This window comes from Electrophorus electricus, chromosome 15, assembly GCF_041902795.1.
Source record: "Electrophorus electricus isolate QZ-2024a chromosome 15, ASM4190279v1, whole genome shotgun sequence".
In the NCBI taxonomy this organism is placed as follows: domain Eukaryota; kingdom Metazoa; phylum Chordata; class Actinopteri; order Gymnotiformes; family Gymnotidae; genus Electrophorus; species Electrophorus electricus.
This window is the reverse complement of record NC_137511.1, coordinates 23,904,313-23,926,924: the sequence shown is the minus strand read 5'-3', so window position 1 is coordinate 23,926,924 and position 22,612 is coordinate 23,904,313. Positions and strand designations below refer to the sequence as shown.

At 40.8% G+C, this 22,612-nt stretch overlaps 1 protein-coding gene across 4 annotated transcripts in view; it reads left to right on the top strand.

Annotated features, from left to right (window-relative positions):
- Nucleotides 1–22,299, top strand: part of LOC113581731 (zinc finger protein 385C-like) — a 75,639-nt gene extending 53,340 nt beyond the window's left edge. For all 4 annotated transcript variants that reach the window (XM_081698070.1, XM_081698069.1, XM_081698068.1 and 1 more), the window contains 7 exons: nt 7,467–7,656; nt 7,825–8,181; nt 8,875–9,065; nt 11,277–11,372; nt 14,951–15,040; nt 17,918–18,007; nt 20,060–22,299. In XM_081698070.1, the coding sequence (XP_081554196.1) occupies nt 7,467–7,656; nt 7,825–8,181; nt 8,875–9,065; nt 11,277–11,372; nt 14,951–15,040; nt 17,918–18,007; nt 20,060–20,290 (1,245 nt within the window). In that variant the 3' untranslated portion in view covers nt 20,291–22,299. The remainder of the gene's footprint in view (nt 1–7,466; nt 7,657–7,824; nt 8,182–8,874; nt 9,066–11,276; nt 11,373–14,950; nt 15,041–17,917; nt 18,008–20,059) is intronic.
- Nucleotides 22,300–22,612: the final 313 nt, after the last annotated feature.

The window sequence follows — 22,612 nt, the reverse complement described above, 5'->3', positions numbered from 1 at the left end:
TCCTTTTGGACTTAATGGGAATAAACATCCAGCCAACCACACACCTGCACATACTAATCACCACTCTGCATTCACCAACCACCAGCCCCATCACTCCCATTATCATAGTCACCCACTAATTAGTTTATTGTGTGCACCTGTTACTCGTTTTCGGTTGGCTATTTATTCCTGCATGTCCTATCCATTCTTGCTTCATGGTTGCCTCCACAGGAGACTGTGCTGCACCATTCTGAGTACTTGCGTCTAAGCTTGCCCCCTTGGCTGTCATTTTGCTGAGCCTGTGCTTCCTTTGTTTTAATAAACTTGTTTCTTTTCATAAACATCTGTCAACTGCTTCACTCCAGTGCCAGGTCACAGCTGGGAAGTGAAGGGAAGCAAATTTTGGTTTGCTAAAGGACACCTATAATGTAAATTGCTTAGTGGAAGTAATAACATCTTTGCATTGGAATGACCTATGATATTTAAAACATCTCATGCATTTCTTCATGTTTTATGACACAAAAATATTTACTAACTTTGTGAGAGAATCACAACTCAATATGTTCCTTGTAACTGAGATTGTTTTAGTTTGCTAAATGAACCTGTTAGTTATGTCTGTTTCCATGGTTACCATGGAGTCTACATACTCCAGTCCAGCAAGTGGCATCTTGATAATTTTTGTAATTTGGATGAACGCCAAATGCCAAACCAAAATCCCACAGAAACATGCCACTGTGCCTTTATGCTTTATTTTAACCATTAGTCTATGTCACTGATGCAGGCTGTGATGGCCTGAGTGCCGCAGGATGCACAGATCTCTCTCGATGGAGCCAGACATTTATTAAACAAAACATGAACGACTAAACACAATGGTACTCACATAAAACAAGCAGGGTGAATATTAGCAATGTCTAACATGGAGACGACTACGATTACAACTAGACTTAAAGACCGACAAGCTGCTACTCACATACAAGGGTTTAAATACACATACAAATGACGATAACCCAGGTGCAGGTGTGTGCTGATAGGGGAGTGGTTACAAACAAGACATTTAGTGAGCTCCCACTTCACGTGGCAGGCTGTACCACATGATCAGTAGGAAGGGCAGCATTCCACGACATTAACTTCCCCCAAGGGCCGAAGCTCCCGACCCATCTCTGGGCCAGCGAACCCCAGGCCGCCAAATACACAAGGTGCGGTGACCATCCACGTCAGCCCCGGCAGGACCCAGCCAAGACACACAACATACTGTGTGCACACAACAAGGAGTAGGTGCGCCTGCAGACAAACACAAAAAGCACACTGATGCAGCACCTGCTGGAAGGGCAGGCACCGAAGGCGTGTCCTTGGCCCTACAGGGCAAGCAGAAGGGTATGTCCGCCCTGGGTCCGGACGTGCTGTAAGGGACTACGGCCCACATGTCGTCAGTCACCCAGGGAGAGCCCATCCTGGAGGTGAAGCCATTTAGGCAGTCATCTTCCTGGGCTTTGGGTGGACCTGTCCAGTACTCATGGCCTGTACCTGGAAGCTAAAGAATACAGGCAACAGAAACACTAGCCAGAGACCTAGCCGACCCCACCAGACCACCCACACAGTGGTTCCAGTGGAGCCAATTGGCTCCCCGTGGTACAGGCTTTGTAGCACTATTCCACCCCACCCCACACACAAATTCCAAGGGGTTTAGCTGGAGCGGGCTGTGTCTTCCTCCTCCTCCTCCAGTTTGGCCGCGAGCTACGGGAGTGTTCCGTGACACAGGCATTGAAACTTAAAAAAATTTGTCAATTTTCTAGACAATTCTTTAGAATTGCAATAATATTGCATGTAGTCCTCATTCAATTAAATTTTAAAATCTTTTCACTTATCATGATTATACCAAAATGGTGATGATATGGAGGGAGGTTTTGACAAGTGCCATGGAGAGCTATCTACAGTGGTTATAAGGAAAATATAGATAAAAAACAAACATAACCATATATATTGATTATAATCAGTGTTACAGTGTATATTATTTCTCACCAAACATATAGACAATCAAATGGCTAATGACACGTTATGTGTGTATAAATAGAACTTCCCTGCCTGGCCCAAGGCTTGCATGTGAGAGAATCCAAGTAGATTGTCATTCTAAAATCTTTTCACTTTTATAATAATGTAACAAAATGTGAACAGTCAGGGGAGAAAAGCACAGAATAGAGAGAGTATTAAGTAAGGATTGATTGTCTAGTCCAGTGACTAGACATGCATTTGAATTAGTTTCAAATTAGTTTGATCACTTATGATATGGGTTATTTTTGCTGGATATATGCCTACAAACTATTTTAAGATGGAAGTTGAGGGGTATCTATACAGATCTTTGTTGGGGTTTTTTGGAAGGGGGGGGGTTAGGAGCTGTAGTGTTTTTGGGAAGGGCTTCAATTACAATTTCAATTAGGATCAAATTCCAATACCAACGCATTTATTAATTTATTTAGGTGCAATTCCTTAAGTATAATTGTTTAATTCCTGTAAATCCTTTTCCTTATTAATATCTTAGAATCATAATAAAAAAAGGCTTATTAATAATTATTTGCACCTTCTTTCATTTCAGACACCATTTTCAAAATGTCCTTTTCACAAGCTTGATGTGGTCACTGGAACTGTACAAAACATACTTGTTCAGGCAGGGACACAGATTGCAGGAGGCAGGGTTAGAACGCATAGCTCACTTTATTTCTGTAGAGTCAACCAAAAAGGTGGCATAGCATTGTCTCTCTCTCGTCCAGCAGCAAATGCTTTTTTCATAGAGTTCAGTCAGTGTCACATTTCCAGTAGGAATGAGGCAAGAGGCAGAACGCAAATGCCTTTAACAACAAGTGAGATCAAACACAAAGGGCAAAACAAAGAGAGGCAAAGGGGAGATACTGAGGGTAAATTAACACACACTGAGCAACCGAAAAGGGCAAGGGTAACACTCCAGCAAATATAAGTGAGACACAATGAACAAACCTGACCTACCAAAATAACCAGCAAACTAGAAGACAAAAGCCAGGGCTAAAATAACCAAAACAATCAAGGCTAATCAGACGCAGGTGAGCATAACGGAGAGAACTAAAACTCGGACCTGAACTGAGCAACTGACAAGGGGCGGAGAAAATGAATCCAAGGAACTGAACAAGGAAGTGAAAGAAAAACAAAGACATGACAGAGAAATCATAAAACAGGGATGCCAGGAGGGTGGCCAATCGTCACAGTCAGTAGGTTGATGACATTCGAATATTTAGGCATAAACTTACAGTTCCTAGGGCTGGCTGGCTATTTTTGCATCATCTCATTTTTGGTTTTAGGCCTCAGACAGGCCACAATCACTAGCAGTTTTGTCAATTTGGGGATGTGCCTCTCTGTGACCCATGTGGAGGCCCAGATACCATTCCTCCACCCATCCAATGCAAATTTCAGGACAGCCTTCGGGTCCTGCATGGGTCACAGGTGGTCATTACTCTAGACCAGGGGGCCCCAATAAGCCAATCATAAAGTCCATGTTGGTAGATTGAACCTCATTTAAAATTATATCATATTTACACAGGCTGCCCATTTTCAGCACTGTTTCAAATTCTACAGTCTAGTGGTAGTCAGGTCAGCATCATTGACAGAAAACTTGACCACTGTTCTGCTGCTCTTAAATATATTATTTATTATTTGTTGCCATAATTACTGTGCAGCCTTCTAAGAGCATTGCTGTTAGGTTAGAATAAGCTAGCTAGAACACAGAATTCTTTTCACTGGTAATGAATTTAGTGACATTTATCATTCTGTATTTTTATGTAATTTTTCTGCTGTGAATCTTCTTATATGAATGCGAGACTCAAAAAAAAAAAAGGATCATTTCCATGCAGAGCAGAGTGGGAGGGAGACTCCCAACTGCTGTAAACAGTGATGTCATCCAAGTAGTAGATGCATAGGCCTGAGTATGCTGAATGTGCTGTTCATGAATCACAGTAATCACAGCAACTCTGAAAAGCCTGATTGGAAGCGTGACTCATTGGTCTACACCAAACACAATGGAAAAGAACGCATGAATCCAGACAATCTGCCAATATCCCACAAACATAGGGGGAAAGGTTGCTTGATTCCTGAAGATCTGCCAACATTACTTTGTTAAATTCAGCATCAAAAGTGAACAGTCCCCAATATGTGGCATAAGATAGGTATCAAAATTAAACACCCTGTTGACTTTTCAATAGTCAACACAGAATTGAATAGTCCCAGTCAAGCTTGGGGACAATTGCTATTACCCCCACAAGCACAGCCCTGAGCTCATTATGAACCATATTCTGTTTGTGTTCAGGTAAATGATCAGGTTGTGATATGGGAGGTTGGGCGGTTGTGATGTGGGAGGTTGGGCAGTTGTAATGTTGGTATAGGCGGTTCTGATGTGGGTGGATGGGCGTATTGTAATAGGGCTGGTTGGGAGGGGTTTGATATGGGAGGTTGGGTGGTTGTGGTATGGGAGGTTGGGTGGTTGTGATATGGGAGGTTGCACGGTTGTGATTTGGATGGTTGTAATATGGGAGTTTGGGCAGTTGTGATGTGGACGGGTGGACAGTGGTGATACAGGCTTTTGGGAAATGGGTGGTTGGGCGGTTGTGATATGGGAGGTTGGGCAGTTGTGATATGGGAGGTTGGGCAGTTGTGATTTGGATGGTTGGGCAGTTGTGATTTGGAATGTTGGGCAGTTGTGATTTGGTATGTGATACATTCAGTGTGTGGGTCTCTGCACTTATGTATGTGTAGCATTGTTTGTGTGTATGTATCTGTCAGTATCGAACCAAGTCAAGTCCAATTTATTTATATAGCACTTTTTATAACAGTTGTTGTCACAAAGCAGTTTTACAAATGTCAGAGTCCAAGCCCCCAGTCAGCAAGCTAAAGGCAACAAGGAAAAACTCCCTAGAGCATAAGGAAGAAACCTTGAGAGGAACCAAGGAACCAGTGTGTGTGCCTCCCTTTTGTTTAATATGTGCATGGACATGCATGTATTTACACATTCTTTCCAACATCTCAGCAAGGCAGACTGTATCAAAGGCTTTGGGCAGCAACCACATCTGGTCTAGCATTAGCCCTAACCCACATCTGGTCTACATTTTATACATTTATTTATAAAAGTTTGACATCGCAGGGTAAACCAGCATAAAAAATAGTTTTTGAACAGTGAAACCTGAAATATGTCAAATATTAACATCATAAACTGGAACACTGAATTAAGTAAATAAACCATAAAATAAGTAAATTGTTTAAAAAGCTAAAAGAATCTTCATGTCTTTTGGATCTACTCATGGGTACTACATATCCCTGTTTGGTTCTGCTCATGGGTACTACACATCCCCAGTGCCAGGGAAGTGAGTAAGTAGATGCTGAGGCTACATGCAGGACAAAATAGAGAGGAAATGAACTATCCCTGAGTGATAGTGATGGTCTCACCATACAGAGGAGATGACCTATCACTGAGGATGTTATTGAGAGCATCATCATAAAGAGGGTTGAACTAAGACCTTAGTGTGTTATTGAGGGTGTCTTCATACAGAGGAGATGAACTCTCATTGTAAGTATTAGTGAGGGTGTCACCATACAGAGGAAATGAACTATCACTGTGTGAGTGTGTTAGTGAGGGTGCACAGGGTCTTGGTCTCAGTAGTGGAAGAGATGATGATGGAATGATAATGCTGATAATCCTACAGCAGTGTTTTTGAATGTTTTGAGGGTTCTGGTAGTTTTTTTGTTAGGCCACACCAATGTGGGCTAGCATACTCAAGGATTGGATGAATGAAGATCAGGTATATTTGTTTTAAAACATCACATGGCCTGCTCCTTGGGCACCATTAAGATAATGTATTTTTTGTTTTGTCCTTTGAAAGCAAATGATTGATTTGGGCATCCCAGGATAAATAAGATGATATCTGAACTCCAAGCAGTTTAAAATTGGATACTCTACTGAGAAAGTACTTTACCCAGAAAGTATTGGAGACAGAGAAGAGGGAATGTTGTCCTCTCTCCTAGCAGTCCTACTATATCCATAGTCTTTGCTCCATTCATTGTCAGTGAAACCTGTCTCTGTTCAGCCACAGAATCCAAGGCTTTCTGAGTCAGGCCTGGTAAAGACCCAATCAGAGGCTCAGTGACTGTAAGGTCTTCTGCATATTTTACAGGGATAACAGAAGACAGCAAACATGAATCTAGGCTGTTGAGGCAAATGACAAAAAGCAATGGAGACCTAACCATAACCCATACCTGGTTTAGCGTTAACCCTATCCCACACTTGGTCTAGGGTTAACTCTATACATAACGGTAACCCACACCTGATGTAGGGTTTACCCTAACCCGATTGCACACCTGGTCTAAGGTTAACCTTAACCTTAATCCACCCTTGATCTTGGGTCAATCATAACCCTAACCCACACTTGGTCTAGGGTCTAGGGAAATATGTTTATGTAGAAGTGACTTTGTAATTTGAATGCACACAGAAAAGTTGTCCTACTAAATGAATGTCTGATGGAATTTGGGGTTCCTTCATTCCAACTTAATTTATGACATTTCAGCAGTCCTGGTAGAAGAGGAGGGAAGGTCAGATGGTTAAGCAAGAGTGATTAGCCATCACCCAGTGCCATTTTTTGTGTCCCATCATGGTGCCAGATGGGTCCTGAATCTTGTCTCTGGAAAAGGGTTGAAGACAACTCAACCTTACCAGACCAAAGTTTTATCAGAGGAATAAAGTGTAATCTATCTTCAATACAGCACTTCACACATTTCATGTCCCTTAAAAATCCACCCTCTTATCCAGGGATACACATTAATGTCTCTGACCAGGCGTTCACACCGTCGCCTCACAGAAGGAGGCATTTAACCAGTCACACCTACCTCTACTTACCTGGGGCATCTGTTCTGTATTCAAGGTTTAATTGTTATCTATCACTGATCATTTTAACCAGTGCAGTAGAATTAGAGAAACAGTGACATTTTTACTTTTAAACTGTTTCTATCTTTATTTACAACCACAGCTGTATTTGTTACTGAAGTGTGATTATGTACATCCATATGCACATCCATGTACGTGTGTGCATGTGTTCCTGTACATGTGTCTTGGGTCTCATTTTTCTTCTGTAATAGTTGCCTGCTTGATCTAGTTTGTGTGTGTGCAGGCACAGGTAAGTAGTATATAAGTGCAAGTGTTTCATATGTCTGTAAGTAGTAAATAGTAAGTAGTATATAAGTGCAAGTGTTTCATATGTCTGCTAGTACTGTGTGTGTGTACTTCAATGTATTTCACTAAACACCTAAACACCCTCCCATATTCTCACTCCCTTATTTATTATCTTTTAACCATAAGATCTGGATGAACTGACACACTGAGCACTGTTTCAGTCAAAATCTAGAGATGAGCAATGTGTGTACATGTTCAGTCACACCAGAAACACTTCTGTTTTTGGGGGGTGTTGTGTTGATATGGACAGAGCCAAGCAGAGGCTCATTATCGAGGTCATAAGCATGCACGCAGACTGAAGGCCTCAGACCACGTGAAGAACAAGCAAAAGAAGCAGGGCTTCCACATGGGCCGGGACAGACACACCCACAGACAGCAGGAAAAGGGCAAGACAGGCCACACCCCAGCACTGATAGACAGCAGTCCGTCAGAGAGGACAGGTGTGTGTATGTCTGTGTGTGTGTGTGTGTGTTTCTATGTATCAGTGTGTGTGTGTGTGTGTGTGTGTGTGTGTGTGTGTGTGTGTGTGTGTGTGTGTGTGTGTGTGTGTGTTTCTATGTATCAGTGTGTGTGTCTTCCTCTGACCCTAACTCTCTATCCTTCTGCAGTGCCCCTCTGTGACCCCCAGGCAGCCCATGTGAATGCAGAGGAGGCTGATGCTGAGAGAGACCCAGTCACATTCACACACATCTCTGAGGCTTGTTTGCTGGACACAGCTCCCCCACCCTCCCCTCAGCTCTCCTGTGTGCCCCAAGGCTCCAGCAGCTTCAGCAGCAAGGCCTCTGTCCCCGAGTCAAGTAGCATAGACTCTGAGTGGGCACCACATCCACCAGGAGAGCAGCAGTCAGGTGCTGGAGCAAAGGAAGAGGAGGCAGGGGGGAAGAAGATCAGCAAGCAGAACCTCCATTGTGCTATCTGCAAAGTCACAGTCAACTCCATCTCACAACTGGAAGCTCATTACAGTGGTAAGGTGTTAACATTCGTAATGTTGCCATGTAAAATTACAAAAAGAGCAGCTCTGAATCATACATTTCAAAGTTGACTCTGTGATGAGGCTAACTGAGGCCTCCCACAGTGGGTCCCACAGTGGATCATCCCATTATCATGCACCCAGACCACTCAGAATATCAGCGGGTGGAAGTGCACATCTCCTCACTCTGGCAAGGAAAGTTAGTCTCATCTCTATGGTTACAGTTCATCTCCATAGTTGTATCAGGAACTAAGGGCTCTTAGGGGCATGTTCCTAATGGGAGTGTAGATGTGATTTTATTCTTGTGATGTAGCCAAAGTAAAGGGCATCATATTTAGCATTTTCTAAGTATTTTTGTAAAGTCAATGTTTGCTATGGAGAGCACACTTGCAAGGTTTTTTCTCATTTGTGAGAAAATGACATGGTGGTAGTGGGAGTGGAATGATTACAGAATAATTTGAGCAGGCAGTGGATACTATTACTCCTGGTCCTAGGCTAACCCTAACCCTAACCCTACTCCTGGTCTTAGGCTAACACTAACCCTAACCTAGGCTGGGTGTTCTGCTCCAGGTTGCCCTGCCTTCCTTCACCCTTTGGATGTCAGCTCTCTCTACTTGAGTTGGTCTGCCGTTTTTCACCATGATGGCCAAGTGATTGGACTGATTGATTGATGATGTTATGGTTACAGGCTCTAAGCACAAGCTGATGCTGGAGGGTCAATGTGTGCAGCCTCGACGACGGGGAGGAAAAGTGATTTCATCCCATATGAATCCCCGTCCAAAACGCCATGGCAACAAGAACAATGCCACCTCTCTCAGCCAATCACATCATTGTCATGTGTGCAACATAGCTGTCAACTCAGAATCTCAGCTCAAACAGGTTAGTTTACAAACAAATTTTAGAAATTCTAAGCTTGTTATACCATTTCCTGCTTTTTATATCAGTCTTGACACCTATAACTGTTTTCACTCATTATAATTATGCAATTATGCAAGAGAAAATTAGAAACTCATTCAGATTTTTGATTATTTTATTTTAACAGCTAAAAAAAGTTACATTTGCTTTTAGCGTTCAGTTCGTGGGTTAATATTATGCTCCTTGTTTGGTTGATATTGAAGAATTTCAACCAAGATGTTAATTTCACATCAAAGTTAAATCAAAAACAGGTATTAAGCCAGTTTTAGAATATTAATATATACATATATAGTATACGTGTATAATTCTATTTTTCTTCATATATTATTTTATGTAGTATATGTGTAGTATATGTCCACTCAGCGGGAGCTGTATTACAATTTTACACCTGCTCATTCATACAACAGTCTAATCAGCCAATGATGTGGCATCATGCCTCAATTAATGTTTACATCAAACAGAGCAGGGGCAAAATGTGATCTGAGTGACTTTGACCATGGCATGGTTGTTGGTGCCTGTTGGGCTGGGTAGAGTATTTCAGAACTTGTTGATCGCTTTGAATTTTCATGCACAACAGCCACTGGAGTTAACACAGAATGGTATGAAAAGCAAATAAACAAAAAACATCCAGTGAGCAGCATTTCTGTGTGGAAACACTTTGTTAATGACCGGTCAGAGGAAGGTGGCCAGTCTGGTATGAGCTAACAGGATGGCCACTCTTTGCAACCATGGTGTGCAGACAAGCTCAGAATGTACGTGCTGAACAATGAGGAACATGGGGCTCTAAGACTGGAAAAATGTTACAACCATCTGTCTGTTTGTATATGTCTCTACCAGCTTTGCACACCTAGACTGGGACATATTTGCCCATACACTGCCCTCTTCATGTCCATCCACAGATTTTCTATTGTCACGTGCACAGACCGATCAATCTCAGCCATACAGACTTGTAGGTGCTTCAAAATTGCCATTGGCCTCTTTGTAGCTTCTGTATCCTCTTGGCTTGGTGATCCTGTGTGGAGGGACGGTTCACTTTCCACTTCTTGATAGTGCTCTGAATGGTAGTTAGAGGGATAGTTAAAGCTGATGAAATCTTTTTGTATCCTCCACCTAACTTGTGCCTTTCCACAACCTTATCACGGAACCCTTCTGAAAGTCGCTTTTCAACCATGGTGAATTGTCACCCTGCACTGCTAGTAGTCGAATCCTCAAAGAACAGCAGGTTTTATTCTGAATTAATCTGAATAAAACCACTACAATTGATGTCAGATGTGGGCCAGTTAGCCTGGTGTGTGACCTGGAAGATGATTAGTTGAACCTGAGAGAATTTATATGATTAGTCTATGGGGCTGGTTACTTATCCAAACCAAGTATTTTTCTAATCAATTAACAATAATTTATTAGAATTTTAAAGTTTTATTTTCACTTTGATGATGAGGGTGATACTGTGTAAACACAGCTGGGAAAAGTCAGACTTAATTTATTTTAATTTTCATGGTATAATGTGACAAAAGGCAAGGATTTCAATAGGATATATATATATATATATATATATATATATATATATATATCTATATATATATCTATATATATATATATATATATATATATATATATATCTATATCCTATTGAAATCCTTGCCTTGTGTGTATATATATATATATATATATATATATATATATATATATATATATATATATATATATATATATATACAGTATCAAGTATGGCTGGAAGTTCTGAGGTCAAAGTGGGATACACCCCCAAAGATGGTGAAGAATAACCGAGCTAAGATCCTGTGGGACTTCCAGATACATACAGACAGAGTAGTGATGGACAAACAGCAGAAGAAGGCCATAATGATAGATGTAGCAATCCCAAGTGATAGTAACATCTGGACCAAGAAACATGAAAAGCTCGAGAAATGGGCTGAGAGAAGACCTGGAAAAGATGTGGTTCCTGGAGTAATGAGAGCACTAGGGGCTGTGACCCCCAAACTGGGAGAATGGCTCCAGTAGGTCCCAGGAACAACATCCAAGAAAAGTACAGACCTGGGAAAAGCTAAGGTTCTATGCAGGACCCTCTAAGCTAATTTAAATGTTATTCTAGTCTCAACCTACAGAAATAAATGTTACTCCAGTGCTACCCTACTCTCTCCTTTGCTTTCATATTAGCATTTGAGCAGCAGGAGACATAAAGACAGACTGGCAGGAAAACCTACCAAACCAAAGTTCAGCCCATACAAGAGCCCAGCCAACTCATTGCTTGCGGTGAGTCACCCCACACACACACGCACACACACGCACAGACACGCACACACACACACACACATTCCCACACACAGACAGAGACACACATGTCCACACACAGACACACACACACACACACACACCTGCACAGACACAGACCACATGCCCACACACAGACACACACATGTCCATATGCACACACAAACAGCCTCCCCCAGTACAGAAGAACAGTCCTTTCAGCCTTTCTCACTTGTTCTCTGCACACCATGAGCTGTACTTTATGACATAGTGAAATTTAATTGCCTTAAATGTAAATGTAAATGTTGATTAAATTAATATGAATAAATGGCTCATGATTGTTTGGTTTGATCAATGCCTTATTATTTTCCTTATTGTATTTATTTGCATTATTTTAGTAGATTTTTTTTTCACTTTTCATCCTTTGTTTTGTGAAGTTTTTGGTCAGACTTGGGCAGATTGGGTCGGACTCAGCCCTTAGTACTGACAGGCCAGTTCAAGCTTTTGTCTATCTGTTCAAGGTTTCTGAAAAATTTATAACATCCTCAGACCAGCTGTATCTGAACTGCATATCAAAGAAAGAGTGACAAACGTATGCAGTGTATTTATATACTTCTGAACAGAGTCACATAAAAATGAGCAGAAACGTAGTATTGTAGTATGACAGTATGGTAAGGTAATCTAACTGAGTGTGTGAAAAACTGATTAAGATTAAGTCCACTAAAACACTTATAAAACAGAGCCATCTAGTAAAACACTTAAGTTTCTTCCAGTGGACACAAAGACACACAGTCAAAAACTGCAAAAAGAAGCAAAATTCTTGAAACTACACACAGCTGAGTGGTACTAAACACAGCTGTATGATGCAACACACAGCTGTGTGGTAGTAAACATAGCCAGTATCACACGGCTGTGTCTAGTCTAGTATCACATGTGTGCACCATATTATACAAATGTGTTACTCTGAACCATATCATATTAAGTCATAGTCAAATTTATTTATATAGCACTTTTTTACAACAGCAGTTGTCACAAAGCAGCTATACACATGTCCAAATGCAAACCCCCAATGAGCAAGCCAAAGGTAACAGTGGCAAGAAAATGAGGAAGAAACCTTGAGAGGAACCAAGAGAGGAACCTCCTCTGGTTGACAACAGAAACTACAATAACAACATTATAAGCAATAAAGAGCAAAATAAGCAGTGAGAGAAAATAATAATAATAATAATAATAATACAAATAAAGAAATAAGCAATCGATGTCTATTCCGCTTTTTCCAGAAGTCCTAGTCTGGGTTCAATGGTGTACGTTTGTCCGAAACCTATCTTGCACAAGAATGTCTGTCAAGGGCAAAGGAGAAGTAGTTGGCTGGGGTGGAGGGTTGGTGGGCATCGGGAGGTGGTGGGAGGAGCCATGGCAGCTGAGATGGGTTGAGGTTCAGTAACAACATGACATCAGGGGTAGGTGTACCTCAGCAGAAAGAGAGAATAGAATTATTAAGCATGTCCAGGTACGAGGGTATGGAAATTAGGGAACTATAAGATAGACTCTGGCAGATTTAGCTACGGCAGCACAGCTAAAAGGATAGAGTCAGAAGGAAACACAGGCATGAGGGCACCCTGGCACATCAGCACTGTGCCGCATCTCAGTCAACAAACTTGAGTGATAAAAGAGTGGTGAAGTGACAGCATCAAAACATGATCTACACCTTTACTTAAGATGGGAAGTATTTAATAATATGCCTAACTATACAGTTTTCACCTAGATTTAAATACTGAGTCTGTCTTGAATATTTATGGGAAGGGTATTCCATAGTATGGGAGTTGTATAGGAAAAGGCTCTGCCCCCTGTGGTAGATTGTAATGTTGAGCGGTAAGGAGGCGGACATGTGTGCGGAGAAGAGTGAAATTTATTTGGGGCAAATCCAGAGTCAGTGTCGTTATAATGGTCTAGGGTCATAGAGCGAACATACATGATAACACAAAAGCAAGTGCTAGGATAAACAAAGGCTAGGAAACACAAACAACTAATAACAAACAAGAGCTTCGATACACGAACACTGGTTTTACCTACACACAGGCTTCGAGTCACATACACGGAGGCTAGACTTACATACGGGCTTTCATTCACAAACCAGACTACCATTCACAAAGTAGTTGGCTAGACTTACATTCGACCCGTGTGTGTATTGAATGCCCGATTTCAAGTCACATACGTAGAGACTTTCAAACACGAAGACACAGATTACAATGAACAGCAAGCACACAGGAAACAAGGCACAGTTCATATACATGAACTAATAAGTGTTAACTAGACACAAGTGCTGCAAATGAAGGGTGGAGAAAATGAAACACAGAAGCAAAACAATCACACAAGATAGGGAACCATAGGAGGACCAACCATGACGTAGATTTTCTTATTATTACAGCAGTCCTATCTTGAAGTGATAAATGCATAAGACTAGCTTTTCTGCATCATGTGAATTTAGTATGTTCCTAATTTTTGCATTGTTTGCATGTAGAGAAAGGCTGACCTAGAAATATTATTTATATGAGCTTCTAACCAGAGACTAGGACCCATAATTACACCAAGATGTTTAACTGTTAACAAAGGTGTGATTGGGAAACCATCGAGGTTTATTATTGAATTACAGAGCAAAGTCAGGAATGCTCAGGAATGTCTCCCCCCCGCATGTTACGAAGAGCTTGCCGGACTGTCCTGAAAGAAGCAGAGATCCTGCCTCCCTCCCTCCTGTTGAGAGGTCTCCTGGGCCGCCGGTTCCTAGCCTGCCTTGTGTTGGGTGGGTACCGGGCATTGCCGTGTCGCGTTTTTGTACACGGCAGCCTGGGGTTTGCAGTCCTGGGATGGACGTTTCGGGAGCCGCGCCCCTTGGAGGGGGGTTCTGTCATGGGACGCTCCCCCCCACGAGTTGCGTGGTACGGTCTGCTGCGTGCAGGGGGGTTCACCTTATTTGTAACCACGTCCTCTGTAATTGCACACACCTGCATGGGATTTAACGTCTTGTGTTTTTTGTCTATTTAAATCTCTGCTAGTGTATGTACTGTGTTGGTCATTGTTAGTCTGCTGTTAAATGTAAAATGCATATGTAATCTTTGTTCAATGTTACTATAGTCTCTTTTGTTAATTATATGAGTCCGTGTCTTTCGTTAATGTTGTGTATGAGTGCCACTGTTGTTGTTCGTGTCTTTTGTTAATAAATGTTTCACTGTATGGAGGGAGTCTGTGTGTCCTGCTCCACGCCCATCGGCACTCGGGCCAGCAGAAATGTTACAACAATGAGTCAGCATGCACATTAAACAATGAGTAAGCATGCACATTGAACAGTTACTAACAGTGAGGCATGTTCAAGAATCTACAGCTATCCATGAGGTCTGAGACACAGGCCTGCTCAGGTTTCTTTTTTACCGTTACCCATCATATACACATGCATATAGAAAGCTATCTCAACAGCACAAACAACATTACAAATAATGGAGCACATGCCACACTCCCATGCATCCAGTCTTATGCACTGCTCACCTTGACTGTTGTTCCACCCCATCCCCTTTGTCTCTTTGTAGAATGTGGAATTGGCTGGACTATCAAGCAGGGCTGGCTCTGCCTTTGGGGGAATATGCCGCTCCTTCAGCCTCTCAACAGTAACTCCCCAGGTAAGACTGGAGATCACACCCTGTCCCACACCCACTTCTATAATGAGGGCAGAGATCACACCTGTGCCACACCCACATCTCTAATTTTGTGACCACATATATAGTTATTCCTGTTAATCACTGGTTTTGGTAAAAATGTTACCTTAATAGTTCTGCCTGTCGGTGCTGTGCATCACTGAATCCTCTGATCACTGTTCACAGTGATCCCTTTTGTCTTCATTGCCATGGATAGGCTTTTATTAGGAATAATAACTGTGGTTGACCAGCAAAATGTGGTCAAAATGAGTGATGAATGGCTGTAGAATAATCATAATCACTAGGACTGCTAGTTGTTTATTATGTATATTATGTTTAAATGTAGTAATGGTAAAATGTAGTCCTAATATGTGTTTCCACCAAAGACAGTTTGCGGTTTTAGTCACATGTATATTAGAGCATCTGCTTATATAATGGAGCCCTAAAATGTGATTTAATACAGGACTAAAATTATTCCTGTATTATAAAGCTAATATACTTGACCAGGTTATTTATTTATCATAAAGTATGTGCAACAGTACAGCCTGGGCAGTTTTCAGCCTGGGCGGTGCTGATATGCCTGGTACTGATATCTTAGAAGCTGCACCTCTTTATGAGTCATATTCTTCTTCCTGATGGTCACACTAGCACAGTAACCTGGCCAGTACATCATCCCATATATCTGGTCTCATAAATAAACTGTATTTATAAAAAAGGAGTTTGATTGACCACATTTTGAATTTCTAAAGTGTTAAGAATTTAATCTAAGTAAGTAAATATCTTTGGCAACCCTAGTCTAAATTGTATCTTAAAGTTGTATGTAACATATTCCTGTGTTCCTACAGGCTCTGGTTAGCCTGTTCATATACTCCTCTGGTGCTTTCAGGGTGATTGTGAATATGCTCTTATCAAGGATATCTTTAGTTTCTTTTTTCTCTTTGGTCTATTGCAAAGGACCAAGGCAACCTCCTGTCTACCTCAATGAAAGCAGGCAGTTTTAGATGGGAGGAGCTAATGAAAGCAGGCAGTTTTAGATGAGAGGAGCCAAGGAAAACAGGCAGTTTTAGATGGGAGGAGCCAATGTGATTATTTATTTATTTTGTGTTTCATTTTTAGCGTGTAAATGGTAAAGAGCTTTAGGCATATCCTAGTGTTGTAAGACAATTAACTAAAATCCTTTTACTCAATTCAAAATATTGCTTGACTGCTTTTTTAAAATTGTAGGCTAGAAACACATAGATGTAGTGAAAAGAAGAACAGCTCTGAGAGGCAATGAAAAGAAGAATAGAAAGAATTTGAGTTCAAAATGAATGAGAGAGGGAAAAATGGATTTTCAGGTCGCCCAAATCTGTTTTTACTGGCTCTTTCATGTCCAAATGTGCAATACAAATTGAGGGCTTTACTGTATTAGACTTGAGAAATAGCACTGTAGTCTAGGGCACCTCATTTTCAAACCTCCCTAGCTTAGATGAGCAAAAATGGTGGCAATCTGTGAAGTAAGGTCATTTAATTGCTTCCACCCACCCTTTTATCAAAGTTACTGTTCTTTAGCAATTGACAATCAGTTTCAGATGAGCAGCTGTTTAAAGAGCACATATAGACTCTGGTCTGAGATCATCTGAATGAGGTCTTAACTTTAATAAGAGACAAGAAAAAACAGGTCTTTGATCAGCACTAGTACAGCATCCTTTAAAGGAGGAGAAAGGAGAAAAGTTTTCAGGGAAAATAAAAAAGATATGACATAAGACACACACGCATACGCACACAACCATGTGTGTGTCAGGTGACTCAACAGCAAGCAGAATAATTTGACAAAAAATTGACAAATGATCACATCACATTTGCTTTAGAGTCAACAGTGGTGATGTCAGCACATCATATGACATGCTCATGCAGATAGAAGAGCTGTCACGAACAACACAAGCAGATAACGTCTTGCTACAGAGTGCCAAATGATTGCACCTTTCCAGAAAATCTTATCATGAAGAAGCCTTGTAACAATGCCACATGGATGTTACTCAGCAGATCATCTGATGTGTACAATATGATATCTTTTATCTTTTATCTTTTATGAGCAGTGTTGCTGTTGTGAAACGTACCTTCATGTCATCTGGAAGGTTTGACAATTTATGGATGTATTCAGTACGTTCATTGGTGATATATAAAAGAAGCGAGTTTGAGCTACAGTATGAGAACATTTACTGGAGTATTAAGCTGCTATTTATTCATCTCTCAGTATGATTTGATAACCCTGTTGTGCAGTGGCATATTAAAAGGATAAATTCATGTGCCATACATTCTATTGAAATGTCACATGTTGAGTCTATTCTGGATATTGTCGAGTATCCCTTGCAATAATGTAAAGCCATTTATAGAGTATTTTGTGTATGTTGTTGTAATCAGTCATATAAAAGGGATGATGATGATGATTATATCATGATGGTTTGGATTTCTTACATTTGCAAGTGTCTTTTTTTCTGTTTTCCTACTGACTTACACTTCTCTTCATATCTGTGTCAGTCACTGACCAAGAAGACTTCTCTAAGAGGAAGATCTCTGACCAAGAAATCTTCACCACAAGCAAAACTGTTTTACCACTACCATGTTTCAGCTGTAAACATTAAATTTACTAACCTTGTACAGCCATCTCAGAATAAAGCACCTTCACTTTATATTCCTCTGCTGTGTGGAACCCCCAATGCTGAAAAAATGGCTATGTTTAGCATAAACAGACCAGCCCCCCCCCCCCACCCCCAGTACTGACCCATCATATACACATGCACATAGAAAGCTATCGCAACAACACAAACAACATTACAAATAATGGAGTTGTTCCACCCCATCCCCTTTGTCTCTTTGTAGAATGTGGAATTGGCTGGACTATCAAGCAGGGCTGGCTCTGCCTTTGGGGGAATATGCCGCTCCTTCAGCCTCTCAACAGTAACTCCCCAGGTAAGACTGGAGATCACACCCTGTCCCACACCCACTTCTATAATGAGGGCAGAGATCACACCTGTGCCACACCCACATCTCTAATTTTGTGACCACATATATAGTTATTCCTGTTAATCACTGGTTTTGGTAAAAATGTTACCTTAATAGTTCTGCCTGTCGGTGCTGTGCATCACTGAATCCTCTGATCACTGTTCACAGTGATCCCTTTTGTCTTCATTGCCATGGATAGGCTTTTATTAGGAATAATAACTGTGGTTGACCAGCAAAATGTGGTCAAAATGAGTGATGAATGGCTGTAGAATAATCATAATCACTAGGACTGCTAGTTGTTTATTATGTATATTATGTTTAAATGTAGTAATGGTAAAATGTAGTCCTAATATGTGTTTCCACCAAAGACAGTTTGCGGTTTTAGTCACATGTATATTAGAGCATCTGCTTATATAATGGAGCCCTAAAATGTGATTTAATACAGGACTAAAATTATTCCTGTATTATAAAGCTAATATACTTGACCAGGTTATTTATTTATCATAAAGTATGTGCAACAGTACAGCCTGGGCAGTTTTCAGCCTGGGCGGTGCTGATATGCCTGGTACTGATATCTTAGAAGCTGCACCTCTTTATGAGTCATATTCTTCTTCCTGATGGTCACACTAGCACAGTAACCTGGCCAGTACATCATCCCATATATCTGGTCTCATAAATAAACTGTATTTATAAAAAGGAGTTTGATTGACCACATTTTGAATTTCTAAAGTGTTAAGAATTTAATCTAAGTGAGTAAATATCTTTGGCAACCCTAGTCTAAATTGTATCTTAAAGTTGTATGTAACATACAATGTACAATAAAAGTGTAACGGTCAGCAGTAAGGAGGCGGATGCATGTGCGGAGAAGAGCAAGATTTATTAGAAGCAAATCCAAAGTCAGAGTCTTTAGGGTAGTCCAGGGTCATAGAGCCAACATAGAGATTCCAAGAATACATGACAAACCAAAAACACATGAAGGCAGACTGGGGAAGCAGGCTATAACCGAGGCTAAGAAACGATAAACATACAGACTAGGAGGCATGGAGTACAAACTTATGGCATACTGATAGGGGCTTGCAAAAACATCAAAACATACAACCAATGAACAGCACACACAAAGGGAACCAGACAAGGTTTAAATGCATGAACTTAACAAGATTAAAAACAAGGAACAGGTGAAAGTAACAATGGGTGTGGAAAACCAAACGAGGGGTGGAGAAAACGAAACTAAGGAATGATACCAAAACACACAAGACAAGGAAACCATGGAACATGGAAGCTGGGAGGGACTAACCATGACAAAAAGTGGTGTGTTTCCTTTAGGAAAGGCTACAGTAGGGAGCCATGCAGACCAAATAGATATGATTTACTGAGACTTGCATATAAAGTTTTATGGCTTTGGTCTTCAGTCTTTTGATGTTGAATCTGGCACATTATGCACACTATGGTGGGGAGGCATCACACACTACAGTTGGGAGGCACTGCAAACTACGGTGGTCAGGTATAGTACACACTACAGAGGGGAGGCATCACGCTCACTATGGTGGTCAGGCATCACACACTACATTGGGGAGGCATCTCACACTATGCTGGGGAGGCATCACACATTACATTGGGGAAGCATCGCACACTGCAGTGGGGAGGCATCGCACACTGCAGTGGGGAGGCATTGCACACTGCAGTGGAGAGGCATCGCGCATACAACAGTAGGGAGGCATTGCGCACATTACAGTAGGGAGGCATTTGACCAACTATTAGACCGAGGCTTAGACCGAGGCTCACTTTGGAGTTTCTGGCTACAGAGAGAGATGGCCAACATACACTATTACTGAAGGCTCCTTCAGTTCATTCCAACTTTTTTCCCAGTTTATTTAACCATCCCCATTTTATTACACACAACTCACACATTCACTAATGATAGCAGATTTAATGCTATTTATTTTCTCATTTAAACATATAGAAATAAGAAAAATTAAGCATTAATCTTTTACTTATGCATCATGTTTTTTCCTCTCTTAGACCAAATTAGCTCTACAGAAGGAACTCTCCAAAACTTTGACCGCTGGCTTTCTTACTTCATCTTTGACCTCAGCGACCCTGTGCACAATGGCAACCAATCCTCTGACCCTACGCCACACACCTGCACCAACATCCATCATACAGTCCCCTTTGCTTACTCCTGGCCTCTTTCGACCTGCCCCAGGACCCCTGAGGGCAAGTCATGCTCCAATCATTTTCTCTCCTTATTAGCCCCACCTACCTTTGAATTACAGGCTTACATGAGAACTTTTCTTCATTTTTAGTTACATTAACTTCATGGGGAAAGCCTGTACACAGGTAACTCACAAAATATTTTTAAAGCTAAAACTATGCAGCCTGAGAAAGACATAGACTGACCATCTAGAAAGACCCAGCTGTTTCTGAATATGAGCCTTGTGAAGACTAGTCGCTTACCGATGCAGCATAAGTACTACAGTGAGACTTGTGAATGAGTCTGTGGTGAAAACTATTCAAGTTCTAGTGATTAAGCCACTGTCCAGATCTGCAAGCCTAACCCAACCCAGTCTCTGATTCACTGTGTGTTGAAGTAGGACTGATCTGGGACTTGGAACTCCTGTGATAGGCACAGGATACAATAAAATTATCTTGATATTTTACAATATTACAAATTATATAAGCTGAAATTCCGTGTTCCTACAGGCTCTGGTTAGCCTGTTCATACACTCCTCTGGTGCTTTCAGGGTGATTGTGAATATGCTCTTATCAAGGACATCTTTAGTTTCTTTTTTCTCTTTGGTCTATTGCAAAGGACCAAGGCTACCTCCTGTCTACCTCAATGAAAGCAGGCAGTTTTAGATGGGAGGAGCCAATGAAAGCAGGCAGTTTTAGATGGGAGGAGCCATTGTGATTATTTATTTATTTTGTGTTTCATTTTTAGCGTGTAAATGGTAAAGAGCTTTAGGCATATCCTAGTGTTGTAAGACAATTAACTAAAATCCTTTTACTCAATTCAAAATATTGCTTGACTGCTTTTTTAATATTGTAGGCTAGAAACACATAGATGTAGTGAAAAGAAGAACAGCTCTGAGAGGCAATGAAAAGAAGAATAGAAAGAATTTGAGTTCAAAATGAATGAGAGAGGGAAAAATGGATTTTCAGGTCGCCCAAATCTGTTTTTACTGGCTCTTTCATGTCCAAATGTGCAATACAAATTGAGGGCTTTACAGTATTAGACTTGAGAAATAGCACTGTAGTCTAGGGCACCTCATTTTCAAACCTCCCTAGCTTAGATGAGCAAAAATGGTGGCAATCTGTGAAGTAAGGTTATATAATTGCTTCCACCCACCCTTTTATCAAAGTTACTGTTCTTTAGCAATTGACAATCAGTTTCAGATGAGCAGCTGTTTAAAGAGCACATATAGACTCTGGTCTGAGATCATCTGAATGAGGTCTTAACTTTAATAAGAGACAAGAAAAAACAGGTCTTTGATCAGCACAAGTACAGCATCCTTTAAAGGAGGAGAAAGAGGAGAAAGGAGAAAATAAGTTTTCAGGGAAAATAAAAAAGATATGACATAAGACACACACGCATACGCACACAACCATGTGTGTGTCAGGTGACTCAACAGCAAGTAGTATAATTTGACAAAAAATTGACAAATGATCACATCACATTTGCTTTAGAGTCAACAGTGGTGATGTCAGCACATCATATGACATGCTCATGCAGATAGAAGAGCTGTCACGAACAGCACAAGCAGATAATGTCTTGCTACAGAGTGCCAAATAATTGCAGCTTTCCAGAAAATTTTATCATGAAGAAGCCTTGTAACAATGCCACGTGGATGTTACTTAGCAGATTATCTGATGTGTACAATATGATATCTTTTATCTTTTATGAGCAGTGTTGCTGTTGTGAAACGTACCTTCATGTCATCTGGAAGGTTTGACAATTTATTGATGTATTCAGTACGTTCATTGGTGAAATATAAAAGAAGCGAGTTTGAGCTACAGTATGAGAACATTTACTGGAGTATTAAGCTGCTATTTATTCATCTCTCAGTATGATTTGATAACCCTGTTGTGCAATGGCATATTAAAAGGATAAATTCATGTGCCATACATTCTATTGAAATGTCACATGTTGGGTCTATTCTGGATATTGTCAAGTATCCCTTGCAATAATGTAAGGCCATTTATAGAGTATTTTGTGTATGTTGTTGTAATCAATCATATAAAAGGGATGATGATGATTATTATATCATGATGGTTTGGATTTCTTACATTTGCAAGTGTCTTTTTTTCTGTTTTCCTACTGATTTACACTTCTCTTCATATCTGAGTCAGTCACTGACCAAAAAGTCTTCTCTACGAGCAAGATCTCTAATCAAGAACTCTTCACCACAAGCTAAACTGTTTTACCACTACGTTTCAGCTTTAAACATTAAATTTACTAACCTTATACAGCCATCTCAGAATAAAGCACCTTCACTTTATATTCCTCTGCTGTGCGGAACCCCCAGTGCTGAAAAAATGGCTATGTTTAGCATAAACAGACCAGCCCCCCCCCCG